This window comes from Stegodyphus dumicola, chromosome X1 (assembly GCF_044657685.1).
Source record: "Stegodyphus dumicola isolate Sdum_Otavi_A_Nest chromosome X1, ASM4465768v1".
NCBI lineage: Eukaryota > Metazoa > Arthropoda > Arachnida > Araneae > Eresidae > Stegodyphus > Stegodyphus dumicola.
Genome location: NC_140780.1, coordinates 17,798,679 through 17,814,446, shown reverse-complemented (window position 1 = coordinate 17,814,446; position 15,768 = coordinate 17,798,679). Strand labels below are relative to the sequence as shown.

At 31.0% G+C, this 15,768-nt stretch overlaps 1 protein-coding gene across 2 annotated transcripts in view; it reads right to left on the bottom strand.

Moving 5' to 3' along the window:
* Window positions 1-15,768, bottom strand: part of Sfxn1-3 (Sideroflexin-1-3) — an 88,067-nt gene that overhangs the window by 20,586 nt on the left and 51,713 nt on the right. For both annotated transcript variants that reach the window (XR_004757865.2, XM_035357168.2), the window contains 2 exons: window positions 11,534-11,661; window positions 4,465-4,514 (listed from right to left, as the gene is read on the bottom strand). Coding sequence is in view for 1 of the 2 variants with exons in the window: in XM_035357168.2 (XP_035213059.1) it covers window positions 4,465-4,514; window positions 11,534-11,661 (178 nt within the window). In the remaining variant the exon portion in view is untranslated. The remainder of the gene's footprint in view (window positions 1-4,464; window positions 4,515-11,533; window positions 11,662-15,768) is intronic.

Sequence of the window (15,768 nt, the reverse complement as noted above, 5' to 3'; positions counted from 1 at the left end):
ATTTATATGTAAAGAAATGAGTTATTACAATATACCATGCTGGGAAAGCACCAAAAAAATGTAGTATTAAAATATTCTGGAATTGTATATTGCAGTAATTTCAAGACAGCGACAAACAAGAACAATCCATTTTTCATTATGAGTTACTGGATAAGACTTTTAATCATATAAAGAATTACGCATTGAACTGATAAATAAAATATTAGAGCAAGAAGTATAGAAGAAAAGAAATGAAGCTTACAAATATATGCTTTTTGAGCACAATACAGACGAAATACAGTCAAAAGTCTTTAATTCGGACACCCATAATCCGGAATGATCTATAATCCGGACCTCAAAGTTACAAACTTTCTGCGCATGCGTCAATTGACGCATGCGCAGAAAGTTTGTCAATTGACGCATAGGCATTGACGCATAGACGCATTGACGCATAGACGCATGTCAATTGACGCATAGGCGTTTACATGCGCATAAGACCTTTACGGCTGTGGATATGCTTGTGCGCGTGCGCAAAATATGTTTACGAGTGCGCGTTTAATGTATAACAGAGGGTATAAGCTAAGCTAAAATTATCTAATTATCTATTTCAGTTAATGTTGCACATTGCGTTGTTCCTTAATCTTCGAATTGGATCCGGCTTATTATTTTTTGCAGACTGTTAGAGCAATTTTATAAAAGTAAGCTTGAACTTTCGATTATGTCAAATAGAATTTCCAATGCTGGAGCTGCCAAAGGATCTGCAAAGCGAAAGCATGTTTCGATGTCCATTATCCGGAATGATCTATAATCCGGACCTCAGAGCTACAAATTTTCTGCGTATGCGTCGCGTTGACGACCGGATTATTATTTTTTGCAGACTGTTAGAGCAATTTTATAAAAGTAAGCTTGAACTTTCGATTATGTCAAATAGAATTTCCGATATATATTTACTAATACGTAAAGGATATACAAAGCAAAAGTATCTTTCAGAGTCCATTAAACAAAAAATGGATAAAGGCATATTCTTTGTTTATCTAAACTTAAACGTTTGTTTATCTTTAACGCCGCGGCGGCGTGCAATGAATTGGAAGTTGATTTGTCAGCACTATCCTTATCTTAAGGGCAGATGTTTTTATTTTATTTGGCTTATAATTGCTTACTCAATGTAGTATTTCATCTCGATGTACTCCGTCTTTGATATGATTTAAATCAAATGCCTCGTAATTATAATTCGCTTCCGATAGCGAAGAAAGTGACATAGGTTACTGAAAATGAAAAAATTTCGATTGACAAATTAGTCGGTATTCTCGACACAGCAATTATAGGACTTGAACAGCGGAACTTTGTAAACAACTTACGGCTGTAGATATGCTTGTGCGTGTGCACAAAATATGTTTACGAGTGCGCGTTTAATGTATAACAGAGGGTATGAGCTAAGCTAAAATTATCTAATTATCTATTTCAGTTAATGTTGCAGATTGCGTTGTTCCTTAATCTTCGAATTGGATCCGGCTTATTATTTTTTGCAGACTGTTAGAGCAATTTTATAAAAGTAAGCTTGAACTTTCGATTATGTCAAATAGAATTTCCAATGCTGGAGCTGCCAAAGGATCTGCAAAGCGAAAGCATGTTTCGATGTCCATTATCCGGAATGATCTATAATCCGGACCTCAGAGCTACAAATTTTCTGCGTATGCGTCGCGTTGACGACCGGATTATTATTTTTTGCAGACTGTTAGAGCAATTTTATAAAAGTAAGCTTGAACTTTCGATTATGTCAAATAGAATTTCCGATATATATTTACTAATACGTAAAGGATATACAAAGCAAAAGTATCTTTCGGAGTCCATTAAACAAAAAATGGATAAAGGCATATTCTTTGTTTATCTAAACTTAAACGTTTGTTTATCTAAACTTAAACGTTTGTTTATCTTTAACGCCGCGGCGGCGTGCAATGAATTGGAAGTTGATTTGTCAGCACTATCCTTATCTTAAGGGCAGATGTTTTTATTTTATTTGGCTTATAATTGCTTACTCAATGTAGTATTTCATCTCGATGTACTCCGTCTTTGATATGATTTAAATCAAATGCCTCGTAATTATAATTCGCTTCCGATAGCGAAGAAAGTGACATAGGTTACTGAAAATGAAAAAATTTCGATTGACAAATTAGTCGGTATTCTCGACACAGCAATTATAGGACTTGAACAGCGGAACTTTGTAAACAACTTACGGCTGTAGATATGCTTGTGCGTGTGCACAAAATATGTTTACGAGTGCGCGTTTAATGTATAACAGAGGGTATGAGCTAAGCTAAAATTATCTAATTATCTATTTCAGTTAATGTTGCAGATTGCGTTGTTCCTTAATCTTCGAATTGGATCCGGCTTATTATTTTTTGCAGACTGTTAGAGCAATTTTATAAAAGTAAGCTTGAACTTTCGATTATGTCAAATAGAATTTCCAATGCTGGAGCTGCCAAAGGATCTGCAAAGCGAAAGCATGTTTCGATGTCCATTATCCGGAATGATCTATAATCCGGACCTCAGAGCTACAAATTTTCTGCGTATGCGTCGCGTTGACGACCGGATTATTATTTTTTGCAGACTGTTAGAGCAATTTTATAAAAGTAAGCTTGAACTTTCGATTATGTCAAATAGAATTTCCGATATATATTTACTAATACGTAAAGGATATACAAAGCAAAAGTATCTTTCGGAGTCCATTAAACAAAAAATGGATAAAGGCATATTCTTTGTTTATCTAAACTTAAACGTTTGTTTATCTAAACTTAAACGTTTGTTTATCTTTAACGCCGCGGCAGCGTGCAATGAATTGGAAGTTGATTTGTCAGCACTATCCTTATCTTAAGGGCAGATGTTTTTATTTTATTTGGCTTATAATTGCTTACTCAATGTAGTATTTCATCTCGATGTACTCCGTCTTTGATATGATTTAAATCAAATGCCTCGTAATTATAATTCGCTTCCGATAGCAAAGAAAGTGACAGAGGTTATTGAAAACGAAAATATTTCGATTGACAAATTAGTCAGTATTCTCGACACAGCAATTATAGGACTTGAACAGCGGAACTTTGTAACTGAACAAGAAATTATGTCTGTTTAATAGAATTAAAGAGAAAGTATTATCACATGAAACGAAGCAAAACTTAAACAACTTACATTGAAAGAAATGTTTAATAAAGTAAACAAATAAATATTAAGCTTTTTCTTTTTGCAAATTTTGATACCCTTTAGATCATAATTGTTCTTTATTTTCTAAATTACGGTTTCATATTTTTACTTTTATAATTTCTGCATGCCATTTTACCAGATTTAAACTGATGATCTATAATCCGGAACAATCGATAATCCGGAATCGCCGAAGTCCCGATGAGTCCGGATTAACGACTTTTGACTGTATTTACATTAAATGAAATGGAATAAGTAATCTGCAGTTTACAGAAGTAGAAGTACCCCTTGATTGGATAACATCGAGACCTCATTCAATGTTAAATACACTTGCCCCTCTATCCTTACTTTTCCGGCAAAACCTCGTTTCTTTAAATTTTCTTCTTACATTATACCAAAAAATACTACAATTTCATTAAAATTATTTACATATGTACAAAATCCATAACATTATACTAAGTCCCATACCTCTTTGTGTACATGTGAAATTTAACTTTTAAAAGTCCTTACCTCTTTTCTCTTTCTTTATTTTAGAGAGGCATTTTAGACAGTTTCTATGCATTTTTCATTGTCCAAATTAAACTTGTGGTATTTTTTGATTGTCCTATCTTTCCATAACTATCAAGAAATTAAATACCAAGGTAATTTCATACGATAACTGCTCTTTTCCCATAAACAAGATGTCTTGAGTGATCTTATATTAATAATATAAGGGAAATACTTGTCATAATTAAAATTATCAGTGCTACTTTTCTCTATATATACATGCATATAATCATTAAATAAAAACTAAATTTTACAGATAACTTCCTCTTTTCTTATACCCTCCCATTACAACAAAGCAAAATGAAAACTGCTCTAAAACTATATTGTATAAGTATTTTATCAATTTTTCAAATACATCTAAAAGTTGGCTTTATGCTGCCTGCAATTAAATGTTACTAGATAATTCTTAGCTCCTAAGGATAATTGTGACAATGTCATTAAAATAAGGGGGAAAAGTACATTGCTGCTATAGAAATACTTGGCTATCATTATGAGTGAACAACAATAATTCTGTATGATATTTGCACTAGGCATAAGTGTTTGAACTTCACTCTTTGAACTTCACTCAAGTTCATTCATTCAGCAGAAAATTTCTGCACAATCTGAATGCTCTGGTTTTATCATAAGGAATGTTATGATGAAATCACAAATCTCCTGGAAGCACCAAAGGAGCAAAAAAAAAAAAAAAAAAAAGGCACTGTATCAACATATAATAATTTCACAGAAAAAGATCTAAAAGAATCTTACCTTCAGAACTCCTTTTTTATCCAAATGGTTCATTATTACTGGTGGAATTACTAATTAAAAAAATAATATAAATATCAAAATACTGTATTTCATAGTAACAAAATTTATCGAGAAAGACAATTTAACACAGAGAACAATTTTAACACAGAGAAATGAGAAATTCCAGATCCACAATTTTAAAATATTTTGCATCTGAAAGACATTACCAATTAAATACAAACACAGCCATATCAAATTCAATTTAGTTTATTTTAACCTCATTAATAATAATCTACAGGATTCGTAGCCACATTTAGTTGAAAAAATAAGCACCTATCAGCACTTTTCAAGCACATTTTAAGAAAAAAATAAGCACCTGTCTAATTACATTATACACAACTGCATAATCTTAAAAGAAAAATTAGACTTGTAATTTAAAATATGAGAAATTCAGTATTTATTAAGACAGAATGAGCATTACTCAACCACGGCAAACAATTACATTCTTTTTTTTTTTTTTTTTTTTTTTTTTTTTTTTTTTTTTTTTAATTTTAAATAAGAGTTCAATTTACAGAACTAGTTTACAATGAGAGGAAAAAAAAACTATGCAGAACTAGCAAGAGTTAATGATGGAATTTCAGTTCAAAATAGAGAAAATAAATAAATAATAAGCCATATTTATTATATTCGTTTGGCACCTAAAAATAAATACAATTTATTTTTCCACTCCTATTACTATTTAAATAATTTAACTTAAATTAAAATTCTGAATATTTTCTAAATTTTCATTGTATAACAGTTTTCCCTTAACAGATATTGCAAACAAAGTAATTTAAGTAAAAATAAGTAAAAAAAGAAACTTTTCTGAAATCAGAAGATGGGAAATTGCTTCGTGCAGTCATCCTTTAACAGTAAAAACGTAACTAACCGGCATACTCGAAAATTGCTGAATATCTGAAAATTCCAGATAGTTGAGCATAACTGGTAAAAGAGGAAAGGGGAATTGTAAGCTGTTCTTTAGATTTTTCAGCTAAATAATGCTTTTGACATTTCGATATGTGCATCATATAAAAATAGCCCAATGAAACTGAAAAAAAATCTGCTTAACAGGCACAGTAAAACTCTTTTATCTCTGCGAAATATCGCAAATTCTTTTGCACATGATATTATGAACTCGGAATCAACAGCTGCCGGTATTCGGAGAATAAATGCACTTTTTCTTTCTAGAAAATATTTCTATATAGATTTTTATCATGAGAAACTAAGTTGCCAGAAAAAGCAATTTCAGATGTTATCACCAAAAAAATTCTTTTTTAAATAAATTTCAGTCGAATTACAGTTAATTTCTATTTATTGCATAATATAAAAAAGTAAAATGTATAAAATTTAAGAAAATATAAAGCACTGAGGAAAAAATACCTTAGAAATGCAGTATAGTGTGCTTGAGTACAAAACAGGATTCAAAGTCTAACTTCACAGTCTAATAAATCTAATTACAGTCAAAAGTCTTTAATCCGGACGTCCATAATCCGGAATGATCTATAATCCGGACCTCAAAGCTACAAACTTTCTGCGCATGCGTTAACACATGCGCATAATACTTTTACGCATGCGCATTTAACGTATAACGGATGGTATAAGCTAAACTAAAATTAATTATCTATTTATCTATTTCAGTTAATGTTCCAGATTGTGTTGTTCCTTAACCTTCCAATTGAATTCGGCTTATTATTTTTTGCAGACTGTTAGAGCAATTTTATAAAAGTAAGCTTGAACTTTCAATTATGACAAAAAGAATTTCCGATTCTGGAGCTACCGAAGGATCTACAAAGTGAAAGCATGTTTCGATGTCCATCAAACAAAAAGCGGAATTGGTGCAAAAAATGGATAAAGGCATATCCTTTGATTCTCTAACAATTCCGAAATATGTTTATCAATTTCACGCTCTGCGGGGTGGGCAACGCGACACGCAATGACCTGGAAGTTGATCTGTCAGCACTATCCTTATCTTCAGGGCAGATATTTTTATTTTATTTGGCTTATAATTCTTATAATTCCTTACTAAATGTAGTATTTCATCTCGATGTACTCCGTCTTTGATATGATTTAAATCCAATTCCTCGTCATTATAAATATCACGAGTACACATCAAATAGTTTTCTGGTTGCAATTTTCTAATTTCGACTATGCATAATGTATGCTTTACGCATGCGCGCGTTGAAAGAAATGTTTAATAAAGTAAAAATTAAGTATTAAGCTCTTTTTTTGTAAATTTTGATACCCTTTAGATCATAATTGCTCTTTATTAAATAAATTATGGTTTCATATTTTTAATTTTATAACTTCTGCATGCCATCTTACCAGATTTAAACTGATGATCTATAATCCGGAAAAATCGATAATCCGGAATCGCCGAAGTCCCGACGAGTCCGGATTAAAGTCTTTTGACTGCATTAATCTAATCAATAAATGTAATTAATAATTGAATAATTTAATTAAATAATCAAGATAATCGCTGAACGTTTCCTAGCAGCCATTACTGTAAGAAAAAAGCGGCAAAAAAGTGAAGTTTGAGCGGCAATACCACATGCCTTCAAATGCCGCAATTTAGTAGACAGCTAACGATATCTGTTGGCCAAACGTAAACTTAACGTCTAATACTGTACATAATTTATTTCAATGGTTAAACGAGGAAAAAACGAGATGCACTTCTCAATAAAAGAAGAAAACACCTGCCTGCGGAAATCGCGGGATAAGCAGATTTTGCTACATTTGAGTCGCGGGATGAGCAGCCAGAGGGTTAATGCAGAGAAAGGGGTGAAAGGCTATTTCTGGGAGTATGATTAAAAAGCACTAAAAGCAAAAAATAAGTACTAAAAACTTAAAAAAATAGTGCTTTAGAGAAAAAGTAAGCACCTATAAGGGCTTTTATATTTTATTTTCAAATAAAAGGACTTATAAACACTTGTAAGGACCGCTATGAACCTTGATCTATATATATATATAATGAAATTCAGGCTTAAGTTTGAAAATGCTTTCTAAGATAATGGATATTAAAAATTAGCATCAATCTATTGCATGTAAGATAATGAAAAAATTGTGCATTGCTGAAGACAGAATGGGACAGAAGTTATGTTTATCAGCTGTCTCTCTTCATACAATCAACAAAAAAGGCAATAATGTCTCATTGAATTCATAAATGGAAATGCTAAAGAAATTGGCATTGGCTTTATATAAAACGGAAAAACTAAAACAATCAAACGAAAAACTAAAATCTGCAACTGTTATTATGCTCACCATGCCAAAGATTGCATTGTATACAGTAACTTAATTCTGTTTAAGTATGTGTTATCTACATCTGGATTCTTGGTACCACAACCACCAAAAGTAGGCCTGCACTGCAGGCATGCCAAAAGCAGAAGTGATTTACCGTATAAGTCGACCCCCCCACTTCGGCATAAAAATTCGTAGAAAATAAGAAACCCGCGTATAAGTCGACCCCCCACTTCCAAAATCGATCAAGAAACTTCGAAAAAATTTTTTTAAGTACTACATTTATTCAAAATCATCTGAGAAAAAAAAAAAGTAAATATACGATAAAAAATGCCTTGGTAAATAAACAAAATCAAAATCCTTCAACGTCAACATATCCAAAACACAGGATAATTGGGGAAAAATGATCGTATATAATAACCTTCTAGAATTTGTTACAGAAAAGATTCGCGTACGTAAAATCTATCTGCATTTTCCCTTTTTAAAAGTTAAAATTCTTTGGTTTAATCGAAACTTACTCTAGTTAAAGTATGAAACTCTGCGATTAGTTCGTCACATAATTTAAGTCATGAAATTACTTCAAGTAAGTGACTTATTTCATAAGTCGTCCAATTTGAGTGCAGGAAGAAAACAACTGCATTATATAAAAAAATTTTTGAATTTCCGATTCTTTTAATTTTTTATGGCCCCTCGTATAAATCGACCCCCCCTCACTTTGAAGTCTTTTTTTGTCCAAAATATCTCAACTTATACGCGGTTATATATGGTAATAATCCATTTACAGTAATCTCTTAGATTATTAGTAACAATTGTGTGTTCATCAACAAATAACTTAGGGAAAAAAGTAAGGCACATATAAAAAAGAGACTAATGGAAATTTTCAGCATTAATTAATTTTAATTCTTAAAATATGCTTGAATAATTAATTTTAATATCAAAATTTAATCAATTCACATTTAATTAATTTTAAATTCAAGAAATCTTTCAAACGTTTTGAATATTTTGACCCATGGCTCTCTAAACTTACAGCAAATTTCACCTTCTCAAAAAATACTTAAAAATCAGACTTAATAAATCCTTCATACATGCATGTCTTCACTAACAATATTTTTTTTTACACTATGTTAACCATGAAGTACATCAAAATATTGCCATAAAATTTCAAATATTTACGTGAGATTAAATAGTTAAAGATCAAACAGTTAACTCAAATATTTTTTATTAAAAAATAAAAACCTATGGTTTAATTTAATGGTCCATTACAGAAAGGAAAAAAAAGGCACAAGTTTAACTTCAATGCACTTTATAATGCATTATACGCTTTCTTCGTATGTTTTGATAGAGGTAATTATAAAAATAATTTGGTGTAGAGATTTTTTGCCAAATTCTAAAAACGCCAAAACTTTCTCAGTAACCATATTTAAGACTCCTGAAAAATCAAATATAAATGAGAACTTAACGGCCAATTTCAACAAAAATGGAATCTATTAAAAGAAACATGCTATATTTACTCTCGAAATTTCCATTTATTTTTTTCCCTCTAATTTTATCATCTGAAAATCAAAAAAGGAAGATTGTAACGCATGTATCAATTCTGAAGAAAAAGAACTGAACACACTAAACACAGAGGATGCAAATCAGTATTTTTCAGTTTTCAAGTGCAAATGATAAATGTGAATCAGTATTATTCAGTTTTTAGATAACCAAAGATGCACGCTAAATTACATCTTGTACATACAAAACTGTTACTGTTTGAATAATAACCATTGCTTTTATTTTATTTTTAATGTTATAGCTTTATTGAACTGCCATTCAATTTTGAACTAGCAATCAAAACTGGAACATCAGTTTGAAGAACACAGTGAAGCATTTTTTGCAGATGTGTTTTTAGATGTATAAAACGATGCTGCCTGCAACTGCTAATGAAGATTATAATAGTTCTAACATTTTCCTTAATTAATATCTAAAAAAGACTTCACTCACATACAAAAGTCTTGAAGATATCGACAATCAAGATATTACATAGACAACCACAAGGACAGCCTTCATGAAGAAGAAATTCCTGTCATGGACATATTTATAGAAAATCTGAGCATAAAACAAAATTATTCCGATCTTACAAAACATTTCTGTAACTAAAGACATGTTCCTTGGCAATGATTTCTTTCGAATGTTGTATGATGAAACAAATTTACACCATTATTAAAATCAATATTAATGCGAGAAAAGATGCAGAACAGTAAAATGGAAGTGACAAAAATATTCAAAATTATTCTTCTTATGATACATGCAAAAAATCATACCAGAGATTACTGGTCCATGTATCGAAACTCAAATTTAAAAAAAAAATGAGCCAATACAGGTTTAGTCAGATTTTGCAAATTTTTGTCCTCTCTGTAATTTTAATAACAGTGAATTGCATAATGATTTTATACAGAGACCTCTCAAACTAAAGTTGTTACTTGATTATTTTGTAAAAAAATTTCAAGTAATATACAAACCTGATGAAAAAACATCAATAAATAAACCTACCATACCTTAAATAAGTTTGGTTTGGTTTATTTTAACTACAGCAAAGCCTCGAGGGCTATCTTCCTAAGGGGAGGGATGCCAGGACTTTCTAAGGGAAACTGGCTTGTATATACGTTACAGAAGGGAAAAACTACAAAAATGCTTATGCAACCAGCTCGTCCATGGGATTCCAAACCTCGGACCGAACCACCAGTGTTCAACGACTTTACCGCTCGGCCCCTGGTGGGCCCACTTAAGATTAAAACACTAAACATGAAACCCATTAAATATTGTGAAAGTTAATTTTCTTATGGTAGCAGTAAGAGAAAGTATGTTTGCTTCCATTAATTTATAATAGATTTCTCTCAAAATATATCATCCTATACTTTTTCAGAACATTTTTACTGCTCTTTACATATTAGAAATGTTAACATCCATTTTTAAAATGCTTAAAACATAATTAATAAATGGGAATTTGAGAGGAGTTCACTTACCTTAAATCAATAATCTTACTTGAAAAATATAATTGATAAATTCAAGCAACCGAATGCAACATGCTATTTACACTACATGTAGTTTGTATGTTTAGCTTAGGAAGTGTGAAACCTTTCAACAGCAATTAAAAATAGGAAGAATTTTAGATATGTCATAAACTAAACCAGCTCTTACAGCCAAATTATGACTTCCACTTTCATCAAAACTAATAAATTGATGCAATATAGCACATATTTAAGTTCTTTTAGTGGTTTAATAATTTACTGTCTATATATCCCCATTCTTTATACAGTGAATAAATTTTAACAAAATTTTCAAAAGTTCATTGCTTTAAAAAAAAAAAAAAAAAAAAAAAAAAAAAAAAAAAACATTATCATTCAAAAAAAATCTTTAGTTGTTCCAAGATTTTTCAGCAACATGCGAAACAGTAACCCAGTTTCTATCGTTTAAATCACAAACCTCAGTCTGTGATTTAAAAATGCATAAAGATCAGTTGCTAACTCAATTTTTTTTATCAATTTAACCAAGGTAAAGGGTACACAAGCAAACAAATTCCATTCTATTAATTTATAATAGATTTCTCTCAACACCATTTTCTTTCTGTATTTTTCTGAATGTGTTTATTAACATCTAAACCATTTACAAAAATTATCTCAGTAGACTACTTTAACTAATATTACAAATTGTAACAAGTAGTTTCTTTACCACAAAACTTGCCACAGCACGAGCTACAAAACACTAAATATATGAAAGAAATTTTTATTTATTTCAGTTGACAAAAAGTAAACAAAAATATCAATACTTTACATACACATGCCAGGCATAGCCATTCCAATTCTAGATAATACAACTTGAGCAATTGCCCATTTAGCAGCAATTTTGGAAGAGCCAATTTTGTTACCATCTTTATCAACAACAGGTATACCTTCTTGCAATTCCCTGCAAAAAGAAAAAATATATTACAACAGAATATTTTTTCCACATACAAAACAAAAAAGTGCATAATATATACAGTGAACATACTCTAAGATGATCACCCACAGTTAAATGATTTTATCTTGCGTGATGCTTGTCATTTTAGAGGTAGTCTAGGAATCATGACAATTTTCAGTTTAAATAACAGATTCTCATTATTCAAGCTTTCTAAAGTCTGTTACAAAAATAATGAAATCAAAATGTCATATACTGTTTTAATAGTAATTATATACTCATAAAATTATAAGTTACTTGCAAATAGAGCAAAAAAAAAAATTCGAAAAAGTAAGGACCGTTTAACTGCTTAGAGACCAAATTGTTATTTAATAATCTTCCAAAAATTTGCTAAGAGATGTGCCTAACTTAGCAAATTTTAGCAATGTGCAATAAAGCAGTTTAAAGCAATGTGACAAACTTTAATTCAAAAACATTTTTGCCAGTATTGACCAAATTTGGTAAGAAATATTCAACGAAAAGTTTTAAAAAATCCATAGCCCGAATTAACTTGTTAAGTTGGGTAGGGCAACTACAGCATGTAAAAAAAAAAAAAAAAAAAAAAACACTTTTTGCTTATGGTACCTTTATTTTATTTAATATTTGTAAACAATTTATATAGCGGTGGTAGTGTGATAGATGTGAAAATGTGATACATCACAGTTCTCGCTAGATGATTCACTCCTGCTGCATCTAATTCTTGCTCTGACCTGCCAGAATATTCATATTCACTTTTATCATATGACATTTGAAACATATAATCTATAGCCCGAATTAACTTGTTAAGTCAGGTAGGGCAACTACAGCATGTAAAAAAAGACCATTTGCTTATGGTACCTTACTTTAATTAATATTTGTAAACAATTTATATAGCAGTGGCAGTGTGATAGATGTGATACAACACATTAGGAAACATCACAGTCCTCGCAACAGTCCTCACTAGATGATTCACTCTCACTACATCTAAATCTTGCTCTGACCTGCCAGAATATTCATATTCACTTTTATCATATGACATTTGGAACATATGCAATAACAACATAAAATATCACTAAAATACATGCATACTGTTCCAGTTTGAATGGACACTTTTTTCTACCTCTGAATGGCAATGCAAAAATCAGTAAAAGCACATTGATTTAGAGATCTCTTAAGTGGCAACAGTCTGAACTCTGGAACTTGCTCTCAGTTTTTTTAATGCAGCTTCAATATTGCAAATAAGATATCAAACTGATTAGTTTAATTTTTCTTGGCATTCCAATAAATTCTCTTTAAACTAGACTGAATGTTGGTTTAGATAACAATGCCACTGAATCACACATAGAAATTTAGATGCAGCATTTAGATTTATTTGTTAGATATGCCGTATCATATTGTCTATTGAACACTAACAATGTGAATTGACTATTGTTGAGTAAATAATAAAATATAGAAGACATATTTAAAAACTACAAAAACCTTATAATGTCCAAAATTCAGAAATTCCATATCCAGGCCTAAAGACCACAAGCAAAAAAAAAAAAATTTTTGTTTTAATGAATTCCTTGTCCCTTAACATAAATACTAAACAAAAAGCACACAGTAAATGTTTCTCTAGACCAGTGGTCGGCAAAGTGCGGCTCCAGAGCCGCATGTGGCTCTTTGGCTCCTTAAGTGTGGCTCTGGTACAAATATCCACGGAAGGTGCAATAATATTTACATTTAAAAAAAATGCTTGGTAAGAAAAAAATTACATCTTATTTTGATAAATTAAAATTTTTCTATAAATCGAGAACATGTATAATTTTTTGTTTGAGTAAAAAGATAGATAGGTAATAAAAATTTTATATTCTTATAAAAATACGTAACGAACATCGAGTTTAGTTTTATTAGTTTTCGTAAACGTAAACATAAACCATGTACAAAAACCATGCGCGTGCATGCTTTTTATAAAGTAGTGAAGACACAAATTGGCATCACAGAGCATCAGTTTCAGTGTAAACAGTTTTGTCATATCTACCATGTCTGCCGTTGTCCTGTCTTATTAAAAAGTTAATCACGAAAAGAAAGAAAAAAACTAATCACGAGATACTTGTTTACCATTATATCATTCACTAAAAAGCGCTTCGTGCGAAAACATTTCCGGAAAAAAATTCTAAAGTTATGGAATTGGTGACCTTACAGTGCTCCACACAGTAGATTATATGTTAAAATATTTAACAAAATTCTTGAATGATTTTGCCCATGTTCAGAAAATTTAGCATAGATTTTAAAAAGACTACTTTATATCTGTATTTCACTGTGTGTAGCACTATTATCAACTCCATTTTAGCTAAAGCTTTTAATCTTCGCCAATTAAAAGAATTATTTGAAATGGAGAGTGAGTACGCTGATCTTCTGCTTCATAACAAGGTACGTTGGTTATCAAGAGGAAACATTTTAAAACGTTTCGCATCCCTTCTTCCGGAAATTAAAGCATTTTTTCTTCAGAATAGCGTCCACTATCCATAACTATCAGACGATCAGTGGATCCAAAACTTCTATTTCATGGTAGACGTTACATCTCATCTAAATCAGCTTAATCGTAAACTACAAGGGAAAGGAAACCTAATTTTTTCGATGTTAGAAGAAGTAATAACATTCGAAAACAAATTATCCATTTTTGCAAAGGATCTTGAAAGGGAAACATTGCTTCACTTTCCGAGCCTGCTGAAGCATCGCCAATAAAATAATTCCTCTATTGATAAACACCATTTTAAAACAATAATTTTAAATATGAGGGAAGCATTTATCAGCAGGTTTCAGGAATTTTAAAACCGCAGAGCAACTTTAGCATTTCTCAAAAATCCTCTTAATGCTACGATAACAGAGTTGAAACTTTCTCCTTTTGAAATTGACATTGGTAGCTTTGAAATACAATTGCTGGATTTAAAAAACGAGGAGATATGGCACTCTAAATTTGAACATCTTTGTGTTGAATTGTAAATATTGGAGAATAAAAAATGTGATCTTAGTTCACAACACAAGTGGTCTGCTTTGAATAACCTGGAAAAGGAAGACATGATCATTTTCAACGCTTGGAATAGTATTCCTGACTCTTACGATCAGCTGAAAAAGCTCGCGTTTGCTGTTCTTTCCCTTTTCGGTTCTACATACATATGCGAACAATCTTTTTCAAGCATGAACATTATCAAGAGTAAACTGGGAAATGGTCTTATTGACGAGATCTTGGAATCATGCCTAAAATTAAAAACAACAACATACAAACCTGACTCACTCAAACTTTCCAAGGAGATGCAAGCACATTGTTCGCATTAATAAATATTTATTAAGTATTTAAATTTAGTTTTATTTAGTGTAATAAAAGTTTACTAAACAAGCAGATTTGGCTCTCAAGTTTTTTAAAAATTATTGTAATGTTCATATTTGGCTCTTTGGCTAATAAGTTTGCCGACCACTGCTCTAGACTAACGGATTCCTGCATGTTGCTTTTAAGCACCTGCTGACTAGGGAATCGGAACTGCAATCAAGGACAATACATTCTTCTGCATTGCTCACAATCATACTCTCAGGACTTGAGTGATGCTTTGGAATGGTATGCTGCTCACACTGATTTCCTATTGTTAGAATAGCAGAGAGAGGGCAAAAAGATTTCGAGTTCAGGTAGAAAAGCAAATTCCATTCTTCCTTAACATTCTAATTTGATCCAATTGATAAGTTTTTACAAGCTATTATTATTACAGGTATGTTATCATTAGTTAAATATGTTAAAAAATTCAACTGAAATTTTTTACTACATTGAAAATGAATCTTAGATTATGTTTTTAATTCTGAAGCTGCAACAGGATCTGCAAAGTGAAAGCATATTTCGATGTCGATGTCAATCAAGCAAAAAGTGGAATTCCTGATGCTGAAAAAAAAAAATTGATAAAAGTATATCCATCTGACAGTTATGCAAAGAGTACGGCACTGGAGTCAAAAACATACAACATAAGGAGGGTAAATGAAAAACAAATTGTTTGTGAATTCTGACATCTCACTCGCAGTAAATAACAGAAAAATTATTTATTCTAAAAGTGATAATCATGACAAAATATT